General features: G+C 41.2%; 2 protein-coding genes and 1 non-coding gene across 6 annotated transcripts in view; 1 reads left to right on the forward strand and 2 right to left on the reverse strand.

Annotated features, from left to right (window-relative positions):
- LOC109519852 (nucleosome-remodeling factor subunit BPTF) overlaps positions 1 to 17,028 on the forward strand; it is a 40,341-nt gene extending 23,313 nt beyond the window's left edge. For 3 of the 4 annotated variants that reach the window (XM_019876659.1, XM_019876660.1, XM_019876661.1), the window contains exons 23-36: positions 54 to 147; positions 260 to 438; positions 754 to 976; positions 1,055 to 1,335; positions 1,573 to 1,686; positions 2,866 to 3,027; positions 3,647 to 3,729; positions 6,167 to 6,392; positions 6,494 to 6,822; positions 7,283 to 7,456; positions 7,590 to 7,782; positions 9,173 to 9,257; positions 11,404 to 11,590; positions 13,763 to 17,028. In XM_019876659.1, the coding sequence (XP_019732218.1) occupies positions 54 to 147; positions 260 to 438; positions 754 to 976; positions 1,055 to 1,335; positions 1,573 to 1,686; positions 2,866 to 3,027; positions 3,647 to 3,729; positions 6,167 to 6,392; positions 6,494 to 6,822; positions 7,283 to 7,456; positions 7,590 to 7,782; positions 9,173 to 9,257; positions 11,404 to 11,590; positions 13,763 to 13,799 (2,367 nt within the window). In that variant the 3' untranslated portion in view covers positions 13,800 to 17,028. Of the gene's footprint in view, positions 1 to 53; positions 148 to 259; positions 439 to 753; positions 977 to 1,054; positions 1,336 to 1,572; positions 1,687 to 2,865; positions 3,028 to 3,646; positions 3,730 to 6,166; positions 6,393 to 6,493; positions 6,823 to 7,282; positions 7,457 to 7,589; positions 7,783 to 9,172; positions 9,258 to 11,403; positions 11,591 to 13,053; positions 13,718 to 13,762 lie in introns of those variants that run through there. The other variant, XM_019876662.1, reaches the window with a different exon arrangement.
- Positions 17,029 to 19,764: 2,736 nt separating this feature from the next.
- Positions 19,765 to 25,746, reverse strand: LOC109519945 (uncharacterized). Its single transcript, XM_019876833.1, has 5 exons — positions 25,617 to 25,746; positions 24,514 to 25,143; positions 23,832 to 23,918; positions 22,726 to 22,917; positions 19,765 to 21,209 (listed from the first exon to the last, which is right to left on the reverse strand). The coding sequence occupies exons 1-5, from the start codon at positions 25,684 to 25,686 to the stop codon at positions 21,022 to 21,024; spliced, it is 1,167 nt and encodes a 388-aa protein (XP_019732392.1). The 5' UTR covers positions 25,687 to 25,746; the 3' UTR covers positions 19,765 to 21,021.
- Positions 25,747 to 26,502: 756 nt separating this feature from the next.
- trnar-ccg (transfer RNA arginine (anticodon CCG)) lies at positions 26,503 to 26,575 on the reverse strand. The gene has a single exon. It is a non-coding gene; the product is annotated as a tRNA-Arg (tRNA).
- Between the last annotated feature and the right edge of the window lie 502 nt (positions 26,576 to 27,077).

Raw genomic sequence — 27,077 nt, forward strand, 5'->3', positions numbered from 1 at the left:
ATCATTCTTTTGTTTGTCGGTGAATACACTGTATTTTATTTCCTGGTGGGCAGATCCGGCCCGGAATGGCAACGATTCGAACACCAGTCCAGCAAGGTGGGCCTATGGGAAAAACAATCATCAGAACGCCGCTTGTGGTCCAGCAAGGTAATTTTCTATTTGTAGCTCGTCGGTGTTTTGAAAATATCTGTATATCCTGTATATCACTATTGTTTGATTTGCAATGCAGGAATTAAACATGCTACCTGTTTCTTTTTAGGTCAGGCTGGCCAACAAGTCGTAAGTCAGATCTTACAAGGGCAGACAGTGTCCACCTCAGTTTCTGGAGCCAGCCCTGTTGCCACTGTTACTGGCCAGAGCCCAACCACCCCCGCTACGACTGGAACGACATCTGGCCAGGTCAAACTCACCATCTCACAAATCGCTCAGCTAACACAGGTTAGTGAGCACCACTCATGACATGACACTGAAGTTATCAAAGTCACTCTTGCTCTCTTAGTTATTCATGCATGAATTAAAAATATTTTTTAGGAATTGGCTTTGACTTTGTAACTAGCAAGGTTTATATTTTGTACCAGGAAATGTATACCATGTAATTGCTTTTACTAGCTCTCCTACAGTTTTCTTTTAAGGGGCTCCGTGTATTTGCTTTTAATATTATGACAGCTGTAAGGTGCTCATTGCCAAAGCTGGAAAACTGATGTTGAACAACGTGAATGTGATTAAAATGTCACTTGTTCTGCCTTCCTACAGAAGCAGCAGGCTGGCTCAGGTGTTGGCGGCTCCCACCAGGCTCTGACAGTGATGATTCAAGGTCAAGGTCAGACCACCGGCCAGCTTCAGGTCATACCTCATGGAGTCACAGTCATTCCGGGTCCCGGCCAGCAGCTCATGCAGGCGACTCTGCCCAACGGTCAGATGCAGCGCTTCTTATTCACACCCCCATCTGCAGTGGCCACACCCACGCCAAGCACGGGTATGACTGGAAACACATTTGGATGGTCATTTTGGTTTCTCACACTATCTGTCATCAACTACTTGAAAATCTCCGCAGGCACCACACCCTCTTGCCAGCCCAACTCTGACTCCACAAAAACGCCGGCTCAGCCCGCTCAACAGGCAGCTGCCCCGGTGCAGCCGGCGGCCGCAACTCTGGCTACCACCAGCTCCTCGTCTGCATCCACCCCACAGGGCCAATTACCCCCACAGACGCAGGCCCACATGCCCATTCAATCTCCCACCTCGCTGCAGGTGACGACACAGGGAGGAACTGCACAGCTGCAATTGCAGCAACCCCCCCAAATCATCATGTCTGGTCTGCAGCAGCAGGTTCAGGTACAATTACAAACACAATTGCTGTTCAAGAACCTCAAGATTTTCACAGTGTGCACTTGTTCAACATAGACCAATAGACATAGATAAAGATATACTGTACTTGATGAATCCCAATGGGAAATTGAACTGAATTCTTTCAAGGTTGTGCATGGTCAGACCCAATCTTCCTGACACTAGTTGCTATTCTCGTCTTCGCTGTTGTATTACATTTGTGTTTCTTCTCGGTGGGTGCTTTAGGTATTGGCCCAGCTGCAGGCTCAGCAGAGTGGCACATCTTTACCACAGCACTTTAAACTGCAGCTTCCAGTTCAGATACAGCAGGCCGGCCTCAGCTCAGCTCAGGGAGGACAGGTAGTGCAAGCAACCTTCTGATGCCTTGCTTCATGTAATTGCCATGTGATAATTTAGTTACTCAACTTTCCAACACTTAATACTGGGCACTTACTTGCTAATGCATGCACATATTGTGAAGTGAGTCAATTTGTGGAGGAACTCAAATGTGTTACGTTCCCCTTCATTTGCCGTTTAGCTTGGGTCTTATACCTAAGGTGCCCAAAACATGCAGTTCAAATTAAACTGCACTAATAAACTAACCAGCAGAGGGTACTGAAACTGCATGGATGGAAAATAACCTGGCCTATTTAACAGATGTGGTGCTCTTAATATCGTGACATAGGGAGGACAAAAGTGTGGCAATTTTACTATCGTGATATCGCCGATATCGTTACATTCCTATATAAATATAATAAAAATATAGTTTCGTTTTTTTCAAGCATCTCAACATTTTTACTTTAATTAGTAATAACATCATTTAGTTTATCTTTCAACCACTTTTATACTCATATATTGTGATGAAGTGTCACTTATGTCACGCTCCACTATATTATTGTTTTAATACATTTTAAGATTGCAAATATTAAAGTCAAAATTTATTAAAAGTTATATGATTATTAAAATATTTACTCACATTGATTTCTGGACAAGTCAATTTGGGCTGAAAATAAAAAGTTGCATAAAAAACAAACTAGGGCTTATTTGATCTGTTTCACAAATCTCATTTCGATGAAATGTTTGAGTTTTTTTGTAACATACCTACTACAATATGTAACGTGTTATAATCTAAGGTTCTGGACAGGTGTCACACTGATTTGGCCGCCATGTGCGTGTTATATTTTGCTCACAGTGGTCCAAGGAACGCTCAGGGAATTTGTGTGACTGCTCAGTCGAATGGAAAATTAGATGGGTTTTGGTTGTAACAGATGATGATGTTCTTTGAAAAGGGTTACTGAAACTTCCAATTCATAAAATCCTCCACTGGATACAGCAACTACGCACTAATTATTCCTTCACCCACTTGGGTATCGAATTGCATTTGAACATCCAAGAAGACGCATGAGATATTGTGGTCATCAGCAACTTTGTAGTTGATTAAATTTTACTGTTGTTGCTGTTAATGCCATCTGTTGATTGGTTGCTACTGACACTAGCACTTAATTTGGAGTTTCATCTCTCACAATGTTGTCCCTGCAGATGGGGAACGTTGTGACCATCCAGGCTGCTTCCGTACAGGAGCAGCTGCAGAGGATACAGCAGCTCCGAGAGCAGCAACAGCAGAAGAAGAAACAAGCTGCAGAAGCCAAGAAAGAGCAAGCCCTCAATTCTGTCAGCCAGAAGGACATCATTCAGAAACAGGTGTGGGCTTAGGAAGGCATCACAACCATGCATCTTTATCATACCGGAACTGAGATATGAATATTCATGATATTAACATCGGGATACGGATGATATCAGTCACATGACCTGGCTCGTGTTGCATGTAAAACTCAGTTCAACCGATGGCATTCCTCCTTTCGAGTTTGTCGTTGAGCGACAGTTAAAAACGGCCAATGACAAATCATCTTGCGACTGGGCTTAGGGGGCGAGGGACACACACAGCCGCTGTTGCCCTGACAGCATACACGCCAGGAATCCACTTCCATGTTCACTGTCAAGTACACACGGACTGTGCAGATATATTGTGCATACATTACAATCTTATACTTATGCACAAAGAACATATATGTTAGAACTAAATGCAAACCATTTTCGGTTTTAAAAAGTTATTTTTACATAGACTACTTCACATAATTGCATATTAATACATGTATGCCAGCAAATTGTACAGTAGGTCTTGCTTAATTGAACCATTTTAAAAACCTTGAAAAAGGACTGACTTCCAACACAGCCTCTTGAATTAATTAAACTCGTAAGGGCAAGGTGCCACCGGATAGCCATGTCCTTCCAAAATGATTCAATTGACTGTCTTTCTTAGGTTGTGATGAAGCAGAACGCTTTAATTGAATATCTGAAGCAGAAGAAGACTCTGACACCTGAGGAGAGAGAAGAGAATCAGAGGTTAGCTGTTTTTGTGTGTAGATGTATGCGTGTGTATGTGTCCCTTCCTCTCTTGATCAGATCAACAGCATGTTGAGGGTTGCTGCACAGCATGGGAACTTTCGGGTGTGGAACTACGAACAGCTGCGTGGCCACCATGTAACCCAACAAGTGACGATACAACGGCTAATCGGTTCATGAATAAGTTTCAGTAGCAGACCTCACGTTGCCGCTCTAGCTCTTTTAAATATTTCATGTGGATGACATCACTATGGCTTCTCTCTTAAATGTCTGAGTAGCCAGAGTGTAGTTTCTTTTGGACCGTAAAGAGAGAGAACGTAAAGTAATGTTAAGATATTCTCTTCACCTTCCCGTCCTCTATGTTCACGTTGTAGCTAGATGATGCCCTGACCGTTCGCTGACTCTGACACACACGTGTTTGTGTCAACACTGTGCCCATTCACACAGACCCGAAACACCAAAGCCAGACTAGCGTGACTTCGACCCAGAAGCTCCTTTGGCAGTCTGTCTCTGCTTATTTTCCATCCGTTTTCCATGTTGCCGCGCCACCTCTTTGGGCTTTTCCTGCAAAACATTTTTAAATCACTGCATTACTCTGACAGTCACACATAGGCGTTTTTTTTTTTTTTTCAAATTCTTCAGCTATGCTATTTTGGTTTATTTTCATAAATTGTCAATGCATTTTGCAGTAAATAAAATGTTTCATTGACAATAATACTAGCTTTTATAACAATGGAAGGATTTTATTTTCACCCCCGCCCCCCCAAATATTCAAAATCCAGTGTTCCAAATTATTATGTACAAACACTTAAAAACCAATTGGCTTCCATGGTGATGAAACGGCCACTGCCCTCATATATCTTTTCAAGGATGCTCCACACATTCTCAATAGAATTGAGGTCAGTGGATGGTGGTGGCCAGACCGTGAGCCCTCGACCCCTTGCCCCTTTTTAATCCCCTAGCAACTAAAGCTTCAATCATATGCTTTCCTGCATTGGTTAGTGCATTGTCTTGCATGAGTTACAAACTCCACTTATTTTGTGGACGTCATTTTGACACTTTCAGACACCCTGAAGGGGCCGACATCTCACATCACACATTCCTGCCCAAAACGTCACTCTGCCAACTCCTGACAGTTTCTTTAGGGACATGATGACTCAGTCCATTTATCTTGACCCTTCACTAACAGGGTGTTTATCAATGGATAAAACAGTTTGAAAATGAAAATAAGTTTTCATGTATTTTTCAGCCCACTGCTAACTTTTCTCTTCATGAGCATTGGTGAGCTTCAGATTTATAGATGACTTCCAGGCTTTGGAGGATCCTGTATGAAGATCTTACTTTTTCACCATTATGCATACAAAGTGTGACTTCTTCAATAATGTGGAAGTCATTTTGCTTTAATGAGACTCATCTGGGAAACTAATCAGCAAATGCTTCTGTAATTGGTGTCAGTGATCTGGAGAGACCAGAAAAGCGAAAGCATTTATGTGTCGTGAAACCTGTGCACATAATGTTAGTGTGCTGCTTGCCTGCACACGCCTTGTTCATGCCACCTTTGCAGCGTGCACATCGTCTGCAATTTGTGGCCTGTCTTTGACCCTTTCAGCCACGGGTGTGTTTGTATGCCGTTCACACAAACGCTCAGCCAGCAAGGCGCTGTGTTGCTCACTGGAAGCGACAATTTTTTCCCCTAGCCGCGAATGTTAGCAGACACAGGTGAACGGACAAATGACGCAGTCATAGATTATCCACATTTACTGTCATACACGATCAATTTTCAACTCAATATGTTCAAAGCTTCTCTCTTTTTTCATAAAAGGAAGCCATCTTCCAATAAATTAACCCAGATTGAACCTTGAATTACCCTTCAGCAGAATCCATCCTTCTGTTCTTGTTTGCCATGTTTGCATACGCAGTGAGGCCCTCTAGTTCTCATCTCCCAGCATGTCTCTCAACTCCACCCCCATACTAGTCAAACATAAATAAACAGAACAGCTCAAAACTCACTTGACATCTGTGCATCCAATGGCCAAAAAAGCATCACTCACACAGATAATGGTCAGCACCATTTTAAAGGCTTCATGGTTGTTTTTTGTCCGTTTGTTTCTTTGTTTTTTGTTGGGTTTTTTTTTCAAGCTTGTCTTGTCCATCTCAAGGGAAATGCATAGTTTTCTGTAATTTTCTGTATAATTACTTTTTTTGAAGAATTGTGGTAACCATTTGAATTTAATTGTTGTAGCAAACAAAAAAAATACAGTTTCATAGAGACTTTCCTACCTGCATATTTTAATATCAGTTATTGATAGGGATGAGCTTGCCTACGCTATATCCTCTTCTGCCTACTATTGTTTGTCTACTTATAATCCATCACAAATATTTAAGAGGGATCAGATGTAAAACTTCTCTTTTTATTCCGTTGTGTGTTTTTCTACAGGATGATTGTATGCAATCAGGTCATGAAGTTCCTCCTGGACCGCATAGACAGAGATGAGAGGCAGGAGGCCAAGAGGAAGAAGAAGGAGGAGATTGTGGAGTCTAAGAAGAGGTTGGCAAACGCCAACAAGCTCGCATCGCTTCTTTACCGCCACAAAGAGATGCTGAAGAATGATATCTTGAAGAAACGAGTGCTTCTTGATCAGGAGCTCCATCTAGAGGCCCAGGTATACAGCGGACCTGGGAAATTGAAACATGGGGGGAAATATTTGTTTGATGAAACACTTCCTGCTCAATGATCATATGTTGTAACATTGTTGCTCTTCAGGAGGAGCTAAAGAAGGACCTGTGGCGGATGCGGAGGGAGAAGGAGAGAGCAGCAGCACAGAAAGCCGCCCAGGCTGCCGCCGCCGCTGCCGCCTCCGCCTCTCACAGCCAGCCACAACATCCTCAAGCCCGTGTGCACAACATAACCACTCAGCACCACGACAGCACCACCGTCATCCCCACACACAAAAGGAAACGTGAAGAGGAGAGGGAGGGCGTGACGTCAGCGAAATCCAAGAAAAAGAAGATGATCTCCACCACCAGTACCAAGGACACCAAGAAAGACACCAAACTCTACTGTATCTGCAAGACGCCCTATGATGAGACCAAGTATGAGAGCCTTGCTGTTTGCAACATTACTAAGAAGTCACATTCAAAGTTCGTTTTACGATTCCCAGGGGGAAAAAAAGATATGTATATGACAAGTCCTCCAAAAATAGAACAAAGAGAAGCTTTCACTGAGCTGAAAAGCTAAAACAAAGTTTAATTGAGGAATATTAGGTTGGTGACGCATAGCGGATGCGTGGTTTGCATGTCTGCCTCACAGTTCTGAGGCAGAGGTTCAACTTACTGTATTACAAAACAGGATTGTCCGATGTTTCAGACAGTTTGGGCTGGGGAAAAAAAAACATTTCTCATCATCATGATCAAACATTTTGATTTTTAAATCTGTTGAGTGAAGGCACATCCATGTAGGTATGATTTAAAAAAATAATAATAATAATAATCAGCAAAAATAGCATTAGGAGCCGAGCATTTATACAGTGTTAACCTCATCCTCGTTCTGAAGGTTCTACATCGGCTGCGATCTGTGCACTAACTGGTATCACGGCGAATGTGTGGGAATCACCGAGAAAGCTGCCAAGGATATGGACGACTATATATGTTTGGAGTGTAAACAGGGCCGGAAGAGCACCAAAGAGGAGCTCTACTGCATTTGTCAAACACCGTACGATGAATCACAGTAAGTATCGTTCTTACTTTGACCAATGCATGTTTTAATGCTGCCAAGACTCGAGGACTATGTTGCTTCAGGACAAATATTGTCCCTTGTGTTGATAAAAAGATCACTCGCTGGTTTTTTTCCCCGCTCTTAGGTTCTACATTGGTTGCGACCGGTGTCAAAACTGGTACCACGGTCGCTGTGTGGGCATCCTGCAGAGCGAAGCGAACCACATAGACGAATATGTATGCCCGCAATGCCAGTCGACAGAGGACGCAATGACGGTCCTCACGCCGCTCACTGAAAAAGACTATGAGGGCCTGCGGAGAATCCTGCGCTCCTTAACGGTGAGTGGGACACAAGCTGTCAAACCCAACATGCTACCTAAAATGATAATCAGCTCACTTTCAACCGGTGACGGGTTTACAGGAAGGTTTCTGTAATGTGAGTCTCTTCACATACAGACTGGTGGTGTGTGTTATGTTTTTTGTTTTATAAATTATCTCAACAGATTGTCCCATTAGCCTTATGGTACCAAGCAGCCAGGACACAGACGCATGTCATCACACGTTTCCTATTTGCTATCAATGGTACTCTTCAATAAAACAAGCCAATGAATAAGCAGATCGTCATCCTATGATTTCCAATTAGCCAAAGTCTCACAAGATTCTGATGTTGCGAGATAGTTGAAGTGCTTATGTGTTAACTTTGCCGTGACTTTTGGTGTTACTACTCAGGAGCCATTTGAACCTGTATCACACAGAAAACAAAACACTGGGAGCCACAAACACCTTGGACATCTGAAATTACAATAACACTGTTTATATCTTTTTTTTTCTTTTTTTTTACCTGAATGCTATGTACGAAAAAGAGGTAGTTTATCTATGCAATTAGTGAATTGCTGTAGGGAAAATCTATGGGCGGGGTGGTTGTTGCTGTGCACCTTAAAACATGTTGAATTCAGAAAAAAAGACAATGGATGCAAGGTTACGTTCAAATGAAATACTCAATCTCCTCCTTATATTTATTAAGTAAAAGCTAGACTTTAATTATCCACCCACAGCAAACCAAAAATGTCATCTGCCTGTCCGGGAGCATGCAATCAGCTGTTAGTGTGAATAGAAAAAAAGGACTATTTCACCAAACAATCTAAAATGAAATCTATATTTGCAAAATAATAGCCAATGAGTATTTATTTTACCTGGTTAATGTAATTTTTGCTCCTGAACCTCAATGCACAACCTCTGCACGAGGCTTGTAAGACTTGTGGGTGTGGCACATCGGTGATTTTGAGCGGCAAAAAAATGTAACTTATTGTTTTGTTCAATTTGTCCAATCTGGTCTACAGCATGTTTTTAGAGAGGAGGTTTTTTTCTGCTCTTTAAAATAAAGTTCAGCGACCATCCGAGAAGCATAACTCTTGGAGAAGTTGCATTGTCCTTAATGGGCCAAACACCCCCTCAATGTCCCTCCTGAGTGGAACAGCAACCAAACAAAAGCCTTCTTTGTTAGACTTATCTTATGGCTCGCCATGAGTTGGATGACTGCTTCCTCTCACACTTTTATTTTTTTTATTTTGTGTATTCTCTCCTCTCCTCCTGTCTCCCCGGCACTCCTCATCTCCTTTCAGAGGACACATCACTGTTGACCTATATGTTTGCGATGTCACTTTCACAGACAGATTTTAGATTTCTCCAATGTCTTTCTCTTTACATCTGGGCCCTCCCTCCTCTGCAGGCACACAAAATGGCGTGGCCATTCCTAGAGCCAGTGGATACAAGCGACGCCCCTGACTACTATAAAGTTATCAAGGAACCAATGGGTGAGTGCATGTTCATGTGTCTTCTGCGAAAGTGGGTCCTGATCCTCTTTTCCATATGAATCTACGAACCCATTTTTTATTCCTCTACCAGCTTTCAATTTTACCCCACACAATAGTGTAAATGTTTTGGGGGGGTTTTCCAACCCCAATACATTTCAGTGATGACCATCTCTGCATGTGCACAAGTATCATAAGTCAATGTTCCAAGTTTCAGCTCATTTACTGGTAGCAGGAATTGCTAAATGTTTGTTTATTTTTTTCGGAGCATTCCAGCCAATACAATTAGAAGTAAACCTGTGTCTTAGGGCTGTGGTCATTACCTGAAAAACAATTAGGGAATGCTATTCAACTAAATAACAGGCCCACAGCCATTGGTAAGAGACACTTATGTCTCAAGGCTGAGATCAAAACATGAATAAAATACAAAGTCATAAAAAGTTTGACTACATTTTTGTAAGAGTCTACTGAGGGTGAGTTACTGTAAAACTCCCAACTACTACACTAGAAATTCAGATCCCTCTGCTTAGGGGCGTAATTGTATAATGTGTAGATATAATTTATACAGTGTCAAAATATTTCTGCTTGAGCTCTGCTTTGCTCAGATGTTTCCTCCATTCGTGTGGTACTACAAGTCTCATGAAACATCAAATCAGATTTTGTTCCAAGTCACATTTTCACATACTGCTTGAAAACTGAAATATCAAACAGTGACCATATTTCAAAGAACAATTTTACCTGATGAATGTGCCACGTAAATAAACCACAGAGGTAAAACGTGAAAAGAATAAAATGGTCACAGATGGACAAAATTTGTTCTATTTGGACCACGGGAGAAAATAGGTATCAGTTTGACACGACAGAGAAGTGTGTTGTTAAAAAGCGTGCCAGATTTGAATGAATAAAAACAATCTCCAAATATCTCAAACAACTTTCAGCTGTAGGATGGTGTGGGCGTGTTATCTAAATACACAGAAAACACGCCCTGCTCAACCTTTACCTGTCAATCAAATATATTTGTTCCTAATACAATAAACAGTTAACTTTACCTTACAACGGGGCTCCAGACAATGTTTTTTTTTTTTTTTTTTTTCAAACAAGAGCACAGTGGGCCCAACCTGACATTTAGAGGTGCAAATAGAAAACTTAGGGGCACACACTATAAGTAGACTGTAAGTAAATATTCACTCCACTAATTGACTTCAGCTAATTATTGAATTACTGATAAATGGGCAGATTATTTGCTGCAATATTTGCTGAATATTTACTGCGATCATGACTTTTCTGCTGTGTTAGTGGTTAGGTTAACGATTTTCCAATTTGCATACAAATTTGGATTACGCTGCCGCTGTACGAACAAAACTCTCATTAAATAGAGGACCCTTTCTTATAGTCTTATTTAGCACCCTTTGTGGTGGTCGCTTCTACTTTAAAAAAATAAATGTTGCAAAAACGTAAACGAAAGCGATAGTGTTTCTTCTCAAGCTTGAATTCATCAGCCGGATATGGCTCTTTTCACTTGTTTCATTCACTAAGTTCTTTACAGTGTTTTGAAAATGACACACAGTCTGACTAGCTCAAACATTCAAACCTCTAGCTGCCCGGGGGCCTGCAGAGAGGAAGCCCTCCATCTCAGATCAAACCAGCCATGTAAATGTAGACTTGCGTCAACGGGGTCTTTTTGAACGTTTACACAAACAAAACCGTTAATGAGCTGGCCTGGTTCTGCCAGACTCCCGGTGGAAAAGAGACTACCCTCCCATACACACTTTGCTCCTGTAAGTCCAGCCACCACAAGAAAAAGACCCTGTTAGTTTTTTAAAAAGAAGAGGGGGGTGGGGGCGTTTTGGCCGGTGAGTCTGAAATTTTGGTCTCTCCGTGAAATCTGATGATTGAGAAGAAGGAGGTCCTTTGATATTTCCTCTAAGTCGCACGCCACTGGATTCCTGGATGGGTGGTTTGGGGTTGTCGAGGTTACCATGTCTGATGTGTTTGAAGCACAGCCTCGAAGCTGTTTCACCCGCGCACGTTATATATGAAGCCAATTAGCACGCTTCATTTTTTTAAACTATCCCCATCATGTACTCCGCGTCCAAAAATCACATTGCAAATACCCTGAGGTCGTGTCTGTTCAATGCTCTTTTCTTAGATCTTTCAACCATGGAGGAGAGGTTACAGAAGCGCAAGTATGTCAGGCTAACGGAGTTTGTGGCGGACATGACCAAAATCTTTGACAACTGCCGCTACTACAACCCCAGCGACTCGCCGTTCTACCAGTGTGCCGAGGTTCTGGAGAGCTTCTTCGTGCAGAAGCTCAAAGGCTTCAAAGCCAGCAGGTAAGAAGACGACACTTGACTCTGCCAAACAAAGCAATAAAACATCACCCCACCGTGGCCTTTCCCGTTTTTTAATCGTCTTGGCTGTCTTGGCTGTCTTGCCTGTGCGGTCGGATTTTTTTTCCAAAGTGAATGTCACAAAATGCACATGTAGGCATGCTCTGTTCCAGTGGCATTTAGAAGAAGTACGGATGTCCTAAATCGCTCGTGTCAAACGCGAGGCCCGTGGCCCAGATCTGGCCCGCCAGATCATTTTATGTGGCCCGCGAAAGCAAATTATGTGTCAACTTGCTAAAATCTGTATTGGAATGTCAAATTGTCGTGTGTAATAAATAACGTTAAATTTTGTTACCCCGTTTACACTCACTTGAACAATAATTGAACAAACTATGATCATTAACTTTACTGATTTCAAAACTAGTATTCTGTTCATTTGTTGTGTACAAGTAATAATTTTGTGCTTTCACTGTCATAACGGCCCTCCAAGGGAAGACGCATCTCCAAATTGGCCCGCGACTAAAATGAGTTTGACACCCCTGTCCTAAATCAAATAAAAATCCGGAGCAATAGTACATAACCGCTGTTCCATGAGAGATCATCATTTGTGTCCAGTGAAATGATCCAGTCTCACCGAACTGGTCCAAAAATTCTTATTCACGAAAAAGAATGTATCTTTCTTTCTTCATCTCTCTATGCTAGTGACGTGTAGTGACAGAGGCAAAACAAGTAACTGTCACACAACATTAGCTTTGTGTTCAATTTCAAAAGCCAGATTTCACACTTGGTGAATAAATTTGGGATGTCATTATTTCAGTATACCTACTTTATGTGACATTTTGTTGGTTCTGTTGGGTGATATATTTTTCACCTAAACCGTGTGCCTATGCTCAACAAAGGCTGGGAGCACTGTCTTAGACAAACAAAATAAAACATGATTCGTGGGGGGGTGGGGGGGTCTGATTTATCAGCATTCCAAAGACATAAACAGGTATACTATAATTTTTCTTAGCAATTTTATTGTGCCTCACAAATGTTCAATATGTGCACCACATGTGACAGAATACACAAAAACGTTTCATGAAGAGTTTTATTTTGCGGTGCAGAGGTGTTTGGTGATGAGTTCATATGCCGCATACACACGGTGTATTTAATTAATGACTTATGTCCTCCGTAAGTAAAATTGCTTTCATTTGTCTTCATGGGCGCTCGCAATCCCCCTTTTAAAAATGTGTACAAATTCGCAATAAAATTTGCCAATTTGAAACGCTAATCTCAGCCGATTAAATCCGACAGCCGATTAGTCAGTCAAGCGCTTGTGCTATTTACTTTTTGCCACATTTTTCTCATGTAAAATTAGCTGTCTCGTCTCATTAAAGGTTGGGAAACACTGCTTTTGAGCAGCAATGTTCTTCAGCCGCATGTATTTACTCCCTCCGTTGTCTCTTTCTGTGTCTCTTTTTCAGATTGTGATGTCAAACTCCTGGGTGCCAGGGTCAATCTAAAACAAAAACAGACTAATAAAATTCACGGTTGCTGGGTTTTTTTTTTTTTTTTTTTTTTTTTACTGGTATAAAACAGCAATAAAATTACAAAACCTTCATATTACCCGATCCCACATTTGAGGAACGGCAGCCATGTTGGTAACACGCACAAAGAGAGTTGTATTTAATGTACTGTACCTTGACAAAGCAGATGACTGATATTTTTAAATTGGATACAACATGAAATATAAGCTTAAATCGTCTCTCTTTGTCATTTCAAAATTAATTTATATTTTTTAAAATTTGTTCAGGCTATTGGCCCCAACACGCTGCCGCGAGACATTTTTCCTCATATCATAGTCACCAAATGATTTAATTGGCTGTATTTTATTCCGTGAAGTAATTTTAGGCACTATAAAGACAGTTTCAAAAATGTGTGTACTTTTGTCCTTCCAAAGGCAATTGTAGTCGCAATCCTACAACATCGGGCCCCACTTTCCACTCTGTTTCACCAACATGGCTGTTTGGTCTGCATCAAAATGTCTGACCCACTGGCATCCAATACATGTTTTTTGTATTTTCACTAGTAAATATTTTTGTTATATTGTAAAGCTTTTAATAAAAAAAAAAAAAAAACAACAACAAAAAATGAAACCACCCACTGTTTTTCCTCTCTTTGCCGTCTCTGTAGGTCTCATAACAACAAACTACAATCAGCAGCCTCTTAGTGCCCTCTTTAAAAAAAAAAGTTCAAAAAAAAATAAAAGTAGGATACAGATGACCGTTTGATTGATTAAACCTTCCACGCTCCAAGTTGTGCTGCGTCGCATGAGCCGAGGTCACTTCCAGACGAAAAGCCTTCCCCTCAATTGGACAAATGCTACAGTGCCACCACTCCAAAGGGAAGGGAAGTGGACCATTGAGCTATCCAAGGTGCCAGCTGTACTTGGTGACAGAGCTTCCCTCCTTCAGACCAGTGTGGGCAAATGGAAACATCCAGATGCCGAAGAAGTGAACCAGCTGGACCATTTAGGTTCAGTTTGCTTGCAGAAATGGTAATTCTATAAGCTCTCGCATTCTGATGAGAATTTAGAAGGGAATAGCACAAAATGTGCAGCACCTTGTTTATTTTTCTTGACTTTTCTCCAACAACGTGTGTTATCCTTGACCTTGACTGGCGACGAGGTGTACCCCACCTCTCACCCAAAGTCAGCTGGGATCGGCTCCAGGTCACCTGCAACCTGAATGAATGACAAGGAGTACATACTTCCCCTTAAAAGATGACGGCCACACAATGCAGAATATATTATACTTTTACACAAAGGAAGCTCAATTCTGCCATTTGAAAGTGGTTAGCATTCATAAAAATTGTTCCAGGTGGTCACTGTCCAATGAAAAGCATGTCCAGGTACCTCTAAATAGTTTAGATTATTATTAAAATGATTCGTATCCATGACAATTTCAATTTTCATCAACCATGCAGTATATCTGTAAAGTAGTCACAGTGCTTCACTTTATGCACATTTTGTTCAATTTCAGCCTTGATGCACTTTTGGCAGCAATGACAGACTTTAGCCATGTGCCGTCTTCATCTTCTTGTAGTTTTATGGCGGGTGGCAAACAATATGCATTAGGGCCACCCACTGGAATAAAACGTGAATCAACTAAGATTACAAAACCATTCTTAAAAACAAATTAAGCAAAACCTTTACTCAAATCCTCTTCAAATTAACCTCCGCCACTGTTGCTGTTGCTAACAGCAACCCCACCTGCGGCATTATGGGAAAAAATGGCAAAGGAAAATCATGCTTTACAGACATAATGAAATCATAAAAAATACAGATACATTTACTTACTAAAATTTCAAATGCATTGGTGTCATGCTACTTTTTTTTTTACTTGAGCATGTGCAAGTCAATACCCCAAAGCATTATGGGAATTTTTTGGGGGGGGTTTTAGCATTTGGTCTACAAGTTCATTTGGACGTACTTGCCTGTCAAAATTGTTGACTTCACATTAATCGTTCCACGCTTCCGTATGTTTGTGTTCTCACATGTGCTGTCAACTGCGGGACCTTAAATGCGAATCTAAATCATTTTTAATTCCAAAAATTGAACATCGGATATTTAAAATTAACTTGTAGAAAAATCTCATGGGTGATCAGTGGAAACAGGATGCACAGGAGATCAACTTTTTTTTTTTTTTTTTGTAATTAAATTGACAAATCCATTTTGGAATAAGGTTTTAACAATACATAATCTTGAAAAAGTGAAGCACTGAATACTTTCTGGATGTATTGTCTCTTTCGAACACTGGATGTGGCTTTATGGAATACAATAAATATTTTTGGATGTGGCAATTTATCAAATGTGTAAAAAGTAATGAAAATAGAAATTTCTCTAATGAACATCTTCAATAATATCCTCTCATTGTGTCACGGCTACCTAAAAGATTCCAAATCAACAAAAAAACACTACCTCACCTAATTTTGTTTGAGAGTAGAGAATCTTCAGTTTTTCACCTATTTACAGTGTACTTTTTTTGTTCAAAATCCTTCGAAATTCTCATCAAAGAAAGCTCAACCTGTAGCATTTCACTAAAGTAGCATCCTTTGAAGGAGAATTACCATTCTAGCACTTAAGACTGTACGTGCGCTTAGTTCACGAACCCAAATCCCCTCTTAGTGCAGGCTCAGAGTCTCTCATTTAGTCATCTAATTTTGGAATGCCTCCAAGCACCATCTTAATGGGGGTGTGGGACTTAATTGTAAACATTTTTGTCTCGCAGTGTTTCACGTCCGTCTGATAATCCCATTCGTGAATGTCTCTTGAAAAATCTTCATCGGTTCGAAATTCCCTTGAGTCGTCTCGCTGACTTCAAGGCCTCAAGCTACCCAATTGGTGCCACATGCTCCAACATTCCCGTAAATATTTTCTCTGCAGGATTAGCATCATTGCACTTAACTATTTTAGGAAAACAAACTTCCTCACTTCAGTCATTTGGGAGGGGGGCGGGGGAGGGATTCCTCGTTTTCTCCCGAGTCCGTTTGTTGTGGTCAACCCGCAGGTCATGCCTTTCCAACCACCGCCCGCTTCACTTCCTAAAACCCTCACAGGAAGTTGCAGAAAATAGTGGGTAAAACTATTCAGGCCTTGGGAGAGGGTTGAATGAACCCGCATGTACTGTAAATGCATCCAAAGAAAGTTGTGTCCATCCTTTCTGCTGCATATTTCCCCGAGGTCAGCTCGCATGTGTGTCTCAACTCCCGCTCAAAGCACTCCAGTAATTGGATTGTTGACATTTCCTCTCATAAGCTCAATTACACTGCGGTCTGTGGCTGCATGTGAGGGAGGAAAACAATGAGCCGGGGACCCTGTAGTCTTTCTATCGTGGGTTTGGACACAAAATACGGTAGTCTAGCTGCATTTGTAAGGTATTGGAAGCTTGTGATTGTCTTATTTGAACCGGTGGAGCAGTCACATGACAGAGAGGCAAACTTCCATTGTTTCCCCGTGAAGTAATCGACTGCTTACCAAATCTGTAGACTTTTAGACTTGTCCAAACTTTAAATTTTTCCACACTTTAAACCAGCAACTAAGCCCACTTGTATTTTTGAAATATATTTCCTCTTTAATTGCAGTGAACTCTACTGTTGATTTGTGAAGTTGCTCTTTATATTAAAAGTGGTAAAATGAAAGTGGTAATTATTGTGAAGAATGAGTTTTTGTTTTTATTTGGTAAGGAAGCAACTGGTCCAGCATAATAATGATCTTATATTGACATTGCATTTCTTGTATTATTTATTCATAGCGACAAATGGTTCTCAAGTTTTTTTTTTAAAATAATGTAATGTAACAGCGGAGGAAAAAATGCATTCTATGTTTTTAACAGATTTTGAAAGAGTCTTTTTTACTTGATAAGACATTACATTGTAGATAATAAAGAACTGTTTTTTGACACCTGCTTTCTATGGTGCTTCATTGAATCAACAAACAAGTGAGCTTGAAGTGGCTTGACTCTGCAAAACATACATAGACAAGTTTTAGGAAATCTTACCTTGAAGTACCTCTGTACTGCAACAGACTGACTACAACATGCAGTATCATCTCGTGTAATTCAAAAACAGTTGGACCTTGGACATAACCTTGTGGCACACCACAACTTAAAATGCAATACTATATCCTTGTTCTGCGACCCTAGTGAGGATCAAGCGGTTCGGAAAATGAATGAATGAATGAATGTATCCTTGTTCATTGACATTTTCTGCATGAAGATAAACTTCTAAAACATTTCACATGTTTGGCAAACAGATGTAGGACATAACCTTGGGGTTCACCACAATACATGAAGCACTGTTTTTGGGCATCAACTGTATTTAGATATGAACTCTGAAAAACACTTGTCTTCTCATGTAAGAAAGGCACAGTAGAGCTTTGGACATCAGAATTCATTTAATATAGTGTATCACTTCCTGTTTATTTCTTGTTAATTTGTTATATTTCCAGACTAGATTTAGCCAAAACAGCTTCCGTGTCTAGAAACCCCAGCGCACATCACAATACATGAAATGGCTTGTTCATTGGCATCTCCTGCATTAACGACTGAAACAAACTAACATACTTAAAACAAAGCAAGGCTTAAGACATAACCTTGGTGAACACCACAAAAAAAGTGCATTTGCTAAAATATCGTTTTGTTTATCAACATATCCTGCATTAAGATGAGATAAACTGCTAGGATGATTCACGTGAAGGCATAAGCCAAACAGAGTAGGGCTTGGGACTTAACCTTGGGGCACACCACAATTCATAAAATGCAGTGGAACCTCGGTTTACAAGCTTAAAGGTTGCCATTGCTGTTTTAAAACTGCGTGCAAGGTTTGAATGTTGTCTCACCAAACTAATCCCTCCCTCACTTGAGTCTCTGACCTAAGTCAAACCCCTCACTTACAAGCACAAGGAGTGCACTGTAAACAAGCTGACGTTAGCTGTCGTTGCTACGTTGGGAAGATGGCTTGGTCAAAATGGAGTGTTATTACAGTCATGGCCAAGAACACTGCCATCAGATAATGCACCACTTTTCCCAGAAAATTGTACCAATTACAAATTATTCTGTATTCACATTTTTTTTTTTTGTCAGAATTGGAATAACACAAATAAGTTGCAAAAAAAAATCTGATAATTCCACATAGAACTCCAAAAATGGACTGGACAAAATTACTGGCACCCTGAAGCTCATATTTCGTAGCATATTCTTTGGGGGGGAAAAAAATGAAATCAATGGCTTCCTGTAACCATCAACAAGTATCTGACACCTCTCTGCTGGAATTTTTGGCCCACTCTTTTTTCGCCAACGGCTCCAAGTCTCTCAGGTTTGAAGGATGCCTCTTCCCAACTGCTGTTTTGAAATCTCTCCACCAGTGTCCTACGGAATTGTGATCTGGCTTCATAGCTTGCCACTTCAGAACTCACCAGTGCTTTGTCTTAAGCCATTTGGGGTACTTTTTAACATGTACTTTGGGTCACTTTCCTGCTGTAAGACCCATGACCTCTGACTGAGAAACGTCTTTCTCCACGGGGCCCTCCCGACATTGCTCCTGCAAATTTCTGGTTAGTATTCAGATTTCATTATGCCATGCACACAGACAGGGCTTCTGGTATTAGCAAAGCATCCCCAAAACATCTCCATCATGTATGCATCTGTGTCAGCAGTGGGGTCCTCTTGGGTCTCCTACCATAGTTCCTCTTCTGTCCACATCCATGAATGAATGATATATATATATATATATATATATATATATAATGATGAGACTGGGCATTTTTTTTCCTCTCTGCTTTTTCATGTTGTTGCAATGCCAACAAAAGAATTAAACGTGAGGAATGAAGAAATTGTGATTTATACGTTTTATGGTGATCCTGAAATTTCACATGAAAGCCAGTTATCCCTAACTTTTTGGGCGTAGTATTGGCATCTCCTGTGCTAAGATACAGAGTGGGGTCCAGGACATAACCTTAGGGTATACCTCTACAAATTAAATACACTCAATGACTTCTTTTTCCATATCATGATAAAACTTGGGCAAACGGGGTTCATGAAACTTTGCTCCAACTCCTCCCCCGAAGCATGAAAACATGAATCTAGACAGCCCAGCTCGGCATGATCAATGAATCCTTAGTGTTGACGAGCCCACACCAACTCTCCTTTGATCACATTTCCCACGGTGACCTTTCATTTTCACACCACTGGGCTACTCCGTCCATCCACCAAAGTGCCAAATAAACACAGAGGCTGGAGTGGATGCTGAGAGATGACCACAAGCTCAATATGGTTTCAGCCCCCCTACCAAACACATACTTCCTCCATGTGGCTTTGGTGCAATTACACATAACGCAAGTTGCAAATTACACCTCCCCCTCACTCCTTATTTTCTTTCTCCGCTACACCCCTTGATGAGGAATGTTCTCCCACTGTGATGGTGGCCAAGATGTGCAGTGGGCTCCTGTTTCCTGCCCCACCCCCCACCCCACACCACCACCACCAACAGCCCTCCAGCGCTGATCCCAGATAGATGCTTCTTCCACGGCCTGGGAACCAAGCGGACCAGCTGACAAACATTCAGAGACCAAACTCTTTTGGAGGCTTGAGCCATCTCACTAAGTAACAGATGATACAAAACATTTCAGTGGCATCCAAGGGTACAAAATAATCAGTTTAATTATTTCATCTGTATGCAACATTGAGTGCAAATGTTCACCCTTCCATGAAACGCAAGGGCGGAAAACAAACCTCATACTTCTATAGTCCAACACTTATCTTTTTATTTTGAACTTGGGCAGCAAATTAGATTGAGGATTCTAAAGTGGAGGACCACAGCATAAAAGTTTGGATGGGTTGCTGGAGAGATGTTAAGACTGCCGTGGTGTCGTTGAGCAAAGCTGAGGTAACACTTGGTCAATAATGCATGATATTTAAATGTCACACAAAACGTGGGAATTGAATGAACACAACAAAGGCATCTTTTTCTTCTCATGTCTAAAAACGGGTACTGCATGTGGTTACTTGTACTGAATTTCTTTAATGCCTTATTTTAGTCCATGTAACATCAAAAATGCATGTCCCGCTCACCGATGACAACCACAATGGCGCGGTTTGCATTCGTAGCAATTAAAAGGCATTACATACAGTAGATCTACAGTAGCTGCCTAATACCAGAACAGAGCAATGAAATATGTGGATTATATGTTGTGTTTAGTCTGAAAGTTCCCTTCTGGATACGGGCTAATTTTATCCCCTTTTAGCTTCATGTACCAGCCATGAATCAATGAAGAGGTCAAGTAGTGTTTGAATATCAGTTACTTCGGGCTGGTGGGCTGCTGAACTAATGCTGTAAGTAGTACCAATGTGTATTGGGAAACTATTAAAAAGAACACATGGTGGTATTTTTAGTTAAATGATGGATGGTGATAATGCACGTCACAGGGTTCCATGGAAAAGTGAATCCATTTACTTTTGTCTTTTCCTTCTTTCCTCCATCCATTTTCTTGTAGCAATTGTTCTCACTAATGTCATGGTCTAAGCTGGAGCAAATCCCTGTCAGCGGCAGGGCACATATTGACAAACAAACATTCATACTCCCATTCATACCTATGGACAATTTAGAGTCTTTGATGAACCAAACGTGCATGATTTTGGAATGTGGGAAGAAGCTGGAGTACCTGGAGAAAGCCTACGTGACCATCGGGACACCATACAAAGTCCACACAGGAAGGCCGGAGCTGAGATTCGAACCCACTACCTCTCGACCGGGAGACAAACTTGCTAATCGCTACTCGTGTTGCCTCTTGGACCTTCTTCTGGTGTAATAATACTCAAGGGTTATTTAGAAGCGATTCACGTTAAGATGCAATGTCTCTTCCCTTGCAAGTTGGGCCGACAGTCTCAGGTTCGGGTTCACCGACACTTAGAGCGGGTGGCCTCCAAGACCTTCTGGTGCTTCCGTTTGTTGAACCTTTTCACATAGTTGCTGCTCCTGAGTATCCCGTCGCCTGGTTTTAGGCGGACCCCGAGCAGGTTCAGGAGGTCGTTTGGAAGATGCCGCCTCCGGTGGTGGATTTGGCCCATTACGATGTATCGGGTTCCTTGGGAACAAGAATGAATCGACTCAAGGACAAGTTTTTGCACTAACTTTACAAATAACGTACTGTAACAATTTTTCAGCCGTTAACCTATGCTTCACCCTTTCACCAATACTGTCCTCAATACCGATAGCATAAATAAAAGTTATAAAATGTATTTTATTGAGTGAAATAAGTATTTGAACCTTAAGCGAAACATAAATCAGTACAGGTACTTGGTTTACAAACCCTTAGCGATGAGACCTTTTGTAATTGTTGGTCGCCAGAGTTGCACACAGCTCAGAAGGAAGTTTGGCCCACTCGTTTTTACACAAACTCTCTAAATCCTTAAAGTGTCTTGTTGCTGTTTGGAAACGCAAAGTTTCTGCTCCCTCCACATGTTTTTGATGAGGTTAAGGTCTGGAGACTGACAAGGCTACTCCATGATCTTACAAGTATTACGCTTCTTCTCAAGCCACTCCTTTGTAGCTCTGGCAGTATGTTTTGGGTCTTGCCAAAACCCAGCTCTGGTGTTTGAGTTGAGCAAAGGAGGTTTTCCCTGCTCTGCACCCTTGCAAAAAAAAAAAAAAAAACTGGCCGAAAACATACTGACGAATTCATACCTCCACACTTTACTGTGGATGATCTTTGGGTTTTTTTCTTTACTCTCCAAATATGACAGGCACAGTTCATGGCAAATAGCATCACTTCGGGTCCGTTTGACCGCAGCACTTTCAGCAGGGTGATCTTGCGGGCAGTGCAACATTTCAGTACATTCCTGAGGTCCATATTGCCTTCAGATGATCAACAGGTTCCTGCTGTGTACTTTGAGGCTACTCATCTTTCACATGACTATCCTCACTCCACCACTCGAGCTCTTGCATGAAACTCCAGAACAAATTGATGATTCATTTGTATGTCTTACACTTGCAAATAATGGCACCAATAGCCGTCAGCTTCTCACCAAGCCTTTTGTAGATGGTTTGACAACTGATTACATCATTTTGCATCTTTACAATCTTGACCTTGACGTCTTTTGACAACATTTTAGTCTTGCTAAAAGTGGTGGACATCGGAAGGTAAGAAATTGGATCCTAGATGAGTTGGGCTTTATACATGACAAGAGAGCAGGAGTGTTGAGAAGTGGCTGATCGACCATAGCTTTGTGCCACATGGGCACCAGCCAATCTGTGGGAGCCAGAATTGTGGCAAAATTGTAAAGGAGACTTTTAGTGACCCTTTTCGACTGTTTTTTTTTTATGCATTTTTGACTGTATTCTATGTTCAGTAAACAACCAATAAAACTTGAAACCGTTCATTTGCGAGTAAAAGAAACTTATAAACTTATATCCCCTACCTGATAGTATCTATTTAGTCAAATACGTTGTTGCTCATTCTGCTCAGTGTAAATTGCCAGTAGTAGTTCTTTGATATGAGTTTTCTTGTGCACTGCTACTGTTAACTTTGCTGGTATAGAACTGGAATTTCACCATTCTTGGACTAATAAGCACTTATTCTATTGCAAGCAGCAAGCACTTACCAAGTTTGATATCAGGACACGGTTTGCTGCACTTGTAAGTGTCCAGGACCAGAAGCCGCACTTTGAAGAAGAAGCTGTCAGGGGTGGCGTAGAGGCGACTCATCTTGTAGAACCCGTCGCTGCTCACCATCAGAGTAATGAGACGTATCCCTCTACGCAGCACGTCGATGTCGTGGACGACTCCGTTGACAGCTGATTTGGGCGGGGATGAACGTCAAGGTATCATAGTCAAGCTGTTAAGACTTTGGCTATATGCTCCTTATTTGAAATTTTTGTCTAAAAATCCCCTGGCTTCTTTTTTGTTTAAACATTTGTAATATATGTATGTATTAATAACATGTTCGTTTTGTTTTCTGTTTACTGAGAATTGTATTCTGACTTGTTCTATAAAGATTATTAAAAAAAAAAAGGTATCATAGTCGTCGATATTCAGTTTGTGACATGTTGGTTTAGTGGTGTACTGGAAGATTTTTCTAAAGTAAAAATGTGCCTCGTCTCAATAAAGGTTAGCCGAATATCTTAAGAGCAAGGTAGTTTGTAATGAATGACGAGTACTCAAAGTCAACAATCAATGCGACGTCAGTCTTTTAAATAACATGGCAAAGCTTAGGATCACGCTTATTTCAGATGATGTTGCATAGAATCAAGATAAAAGGTCATAGATGGTCCTCTCTGAGACTTGGGGGAAACTAAAGACCTGAATCTCAAGACAAAGTATACAAAGGATCAAAGGTAAACATTCTTCACTCTCACTTATGTAATTGTGTTTGTGTTCATCATTCTGTCCTTTCATTCTGTCTGCTAACATTAGCTACATAAAGAAGAACCAAAGCTAACACCTTAAATCTTAGATTAGCACCAACGGCAAGCAAAACAAGGTAACGTCTTGGTGCTTATGAAACAGACAGTTTTGATATCTCTGTAATATGTCTTGATCCTGTAACTGAAATCGGGGCCATTTGTACATGGTGTTTAACTGACTGAACACGGTCTTCTGATGATACCAATCTGCAAATAAAGCGAATCACCTGTCTGAAAATGTCTCGTTTGTTGATTGAGCAGAGAAAGCTACGCTTTTCGTACCGTTGCTCATCGTGTGTACTTACCAAACTCGCTGTAGCAGTAATAATCCTTCTCATCCTTCTCCTTCCTGCACTCATTCATGCAGAAGGCATCATGGGTGAGGTCGGACTCTGCGGGGAGCGAATGACACGTTTGAATGCTTGCACTTGCCTAACTTATGTCAATAGAACAGCTCCTTCTCCACTTAATTTGGAAAAAGAGCATTGGACCTAAAGCATGCAAAAATAGATGGGAATTAATGTGATATTCTGGCAGGAGAAGCTGGAGTAGCTCATTCCAAAATGTTGAATCCGACTGATGTGCTTTCAGTTTTCATCCTTTCATCCATTTTCTAGAGCCTCAGGCCTCATTGGGTCAAGCTTAGCCAAGGTGACTTTGTGTTAAATGTGGCGTAAACCCTGGACTGCCCGCCAGCCACACAACCATTCACACCTATGGAAAATGTTGAATCTCCAATTGACCTAATGTATGTTTTGGGAATGTGGGAGGAAGCCGAGAACAAGCTAACTCCGAAGGGGAAGCCCGAAACTGATTTCGAACCCATAGTTGTCACAAAACAAAACCAAAAAATTGACCCTGGTGGTAATCTTACACCCTTGTAGAAATTTGAATTATGAAAACTGTAATCCCCAAAGGCAATAGGGAATGATTTCATTCCTAGATCCGTTATGTGGTAACGTTCCAAGAACAGGATAGAACACTGACCTCGTCTGAGGATGTCAAATTGATACAGGAGGCTGGAGGAGCGACGGTTGAAGGTGACAGGTGGCCGGCTGTTGTTTCGAGGCGGCGCTGCACCAATTCCGGTTTGGTAGAGACCGGCTTTCCCCGGGCGGTTCTCCTCTGGGTCCAGGCGTCTATTGGGGGGGTCTTTGCGAGGAGAAGGTGCTGGAGCAGGCTGTGCATGAGCAGGGCTCCTGGGTCTGGAGTTGGGATAGCCCTCCGGCTGGGTGGGTTGAGGGGGACTGATGCCGCTCTGAGCGGTGCGGTTGGCGGCCGCAGCCGTCGACGCCGTCAGAGAAGGTTTGGGAAGGAGACCGGCTGTTTCCCCTCTGGTTTTATCCGTGTTCAGTTCCAGTAAGTGCTCACTCTTAGGGCCTCGCTTGCTCTTGTTGTGGACACCATGGTGGCGAGGGACGGGTGCGAGGTCATTGTGCTTTGGCCAGACAGCAGAAGGTAAAGGATGGAGGGAAAATTTGGACTCGCCGGTCCTGCTGCTCTTTTCTAGAAGTTCATTGATGGGCAGTGAAGGTTCTTTCACCATCAGCCTGGTTTGATTGCTCTGTGTAGGATCCACAAAACTGATTGGACCTTTCTCAACAAGAGGATAAAACTCTGAAAGTAGAACATATTCAGTTTGATTCACAGCAATTATTTACACAGATGTAGGTAAGATAGATAAATAGATAGTTAGACAGATAATGAACATAATTTAGTCTCTGTCCACTGTAAACCATTTAGAATTCTCCAATTTAAAAGAGTAATAATTTAAAATAAACACAATATACGCAATGTGAACCCCGAACTTTCTCAGCTCAAGACCCCGTTTAGCAATCTGGTTCCCCAGTTGGACTCGTTGCTTGTCTTTCAAGGTTTCCAAACTACTGATAACTAGAAGAGACATTGAATTATTGCAACAATCATAATTCTAAGCCCCTCTCCAAGAAATCAATAAAATACGACAAATCCTTCCTATTTTTGAGAAACCATCATAGCAACTGATTGGACTGAAAAAAAATACTACTATAGCATAAGCTTTAAAAAGTGAGTTTTTTTTTTTTCCAAAAACAAAACAACTTCACACTTACCATTAACATGTTCCTGTGCCTTGTGAAGACGGAACACTAAGAAAAAAACAAACACATTAATCCTCATCATGGTTGGTGAATGTTGTGTTGGTTGAGACACACAGACCAAGGTGTATCGCAGAGCTGAGCCTCCACAAGCTTTTATACACCACTGGGAAGGGCCAACAGCATAAGGCGGGACGTCCTACTCCCCGGCAAACACGCACACACACGCAGATAAACAGTACAACTGATGACACTCTTTCCATTCATAAGCGAATTATTTTACAAAATACCTGTAAGAGACCCAATGGTCACTGTGTCTGCTATGACTGATGACGTTATCATGCCACGGGTGACGTGTTGGTAGTGGGTTCATTTAAAAAAAAAAACGTGTTCCTCAAAATGACTGCGTGATTTAGACACACACAAACACACACACATGCACGCACGCACACACACACATGCGCGCACACTGTGGAAAGAACGACTATTGATTATTTATACAATGCAGATTTTTTTTTATGTTTTCCCACTTACAAAAGCAGGTGGAGGTCTGTAATTTGTTTCAAAAGTACTCTTGAGAAACAGAATCTAAAACAAAAATCCCAGACAGTCACAGTCGATGATTTTTAAATAATTAATTTGCATTTTATCGCATGACATAAGTATTTGATCGCCTATTAACCAGTATGAATTTAGGCTGCCAAAGGTCCCACGGGTATTTGTTTAGTTTTCGTGTTGTTGCTTTAAAAAAAAGAAACAATTTGATGTAACATGCGTTTGTGTTATGGATTTCCGCTTTTAAACGGTTGTCATTGTTTCGAGAAAAAAAACACCTTCTTGGCATCTCACAAATCCATGTCGAACCGTTCTGAATTTGCGTCAAGGATGCGTCCCATAAAAACGACCCAGATGGGACTCGAACCCACAATCCCCAGCTCCGGAGGCTGATGCCTTATCCATTAGGCCACTGGGTCGTCATATTACGCTGAGGTAAAATTTTTACTTTATAAATGTAAAAATACTGCAAAAGTACCAATTCTGATGTCATATTTTAGTAATATTCCAAACAATTAACTGTACGCTGATTTTTTTTGGGGGGGGAGGTGACGTCGACTGCCGCACAGATTAATTATTAGTGAAATACAGGAACTCTTACTCAATTTATCCACTAGATGGTGCCATACGCACTTGGTAAATTTTCGATGCTCGAGTCACTCAATTTATGAATGAAACGTTTCATACAGCAATTCGCGGTGAGGATTTTTCACCTTCACAAATATATAATAAATAACCACAATCAATAACATTAAGTTAAAAACATTGATATTTCTGGAAAATGCTTTGAGACATGGTTTGTAGGGACGATTTTCACGTCACCCACTTATAACGAACCAGAATTTATGTTTCTGTTGGTGTCGTAGAAAGGGTTCTGTCAGTCGTCATCTGTACCTGTGGGTAAAAAACAAAAAAAAAAAA

Source organism: Hippocampus comes, unplaced genomic scaffold (assembly GCF_001891065.2).
Source record: "Hippocampus comes isolate QL1 unplaced genomic scaffold, H_comes_QL1_v1.1 scaffold51, whole genome shotgun sequence".
NCBI classification, from domain to species: Eukaryota; Metazoa; Chordata; class Actinopteri; order Syngnathiformes; family Syngnathidae; genus Hippocampus; species Hippocampus comes.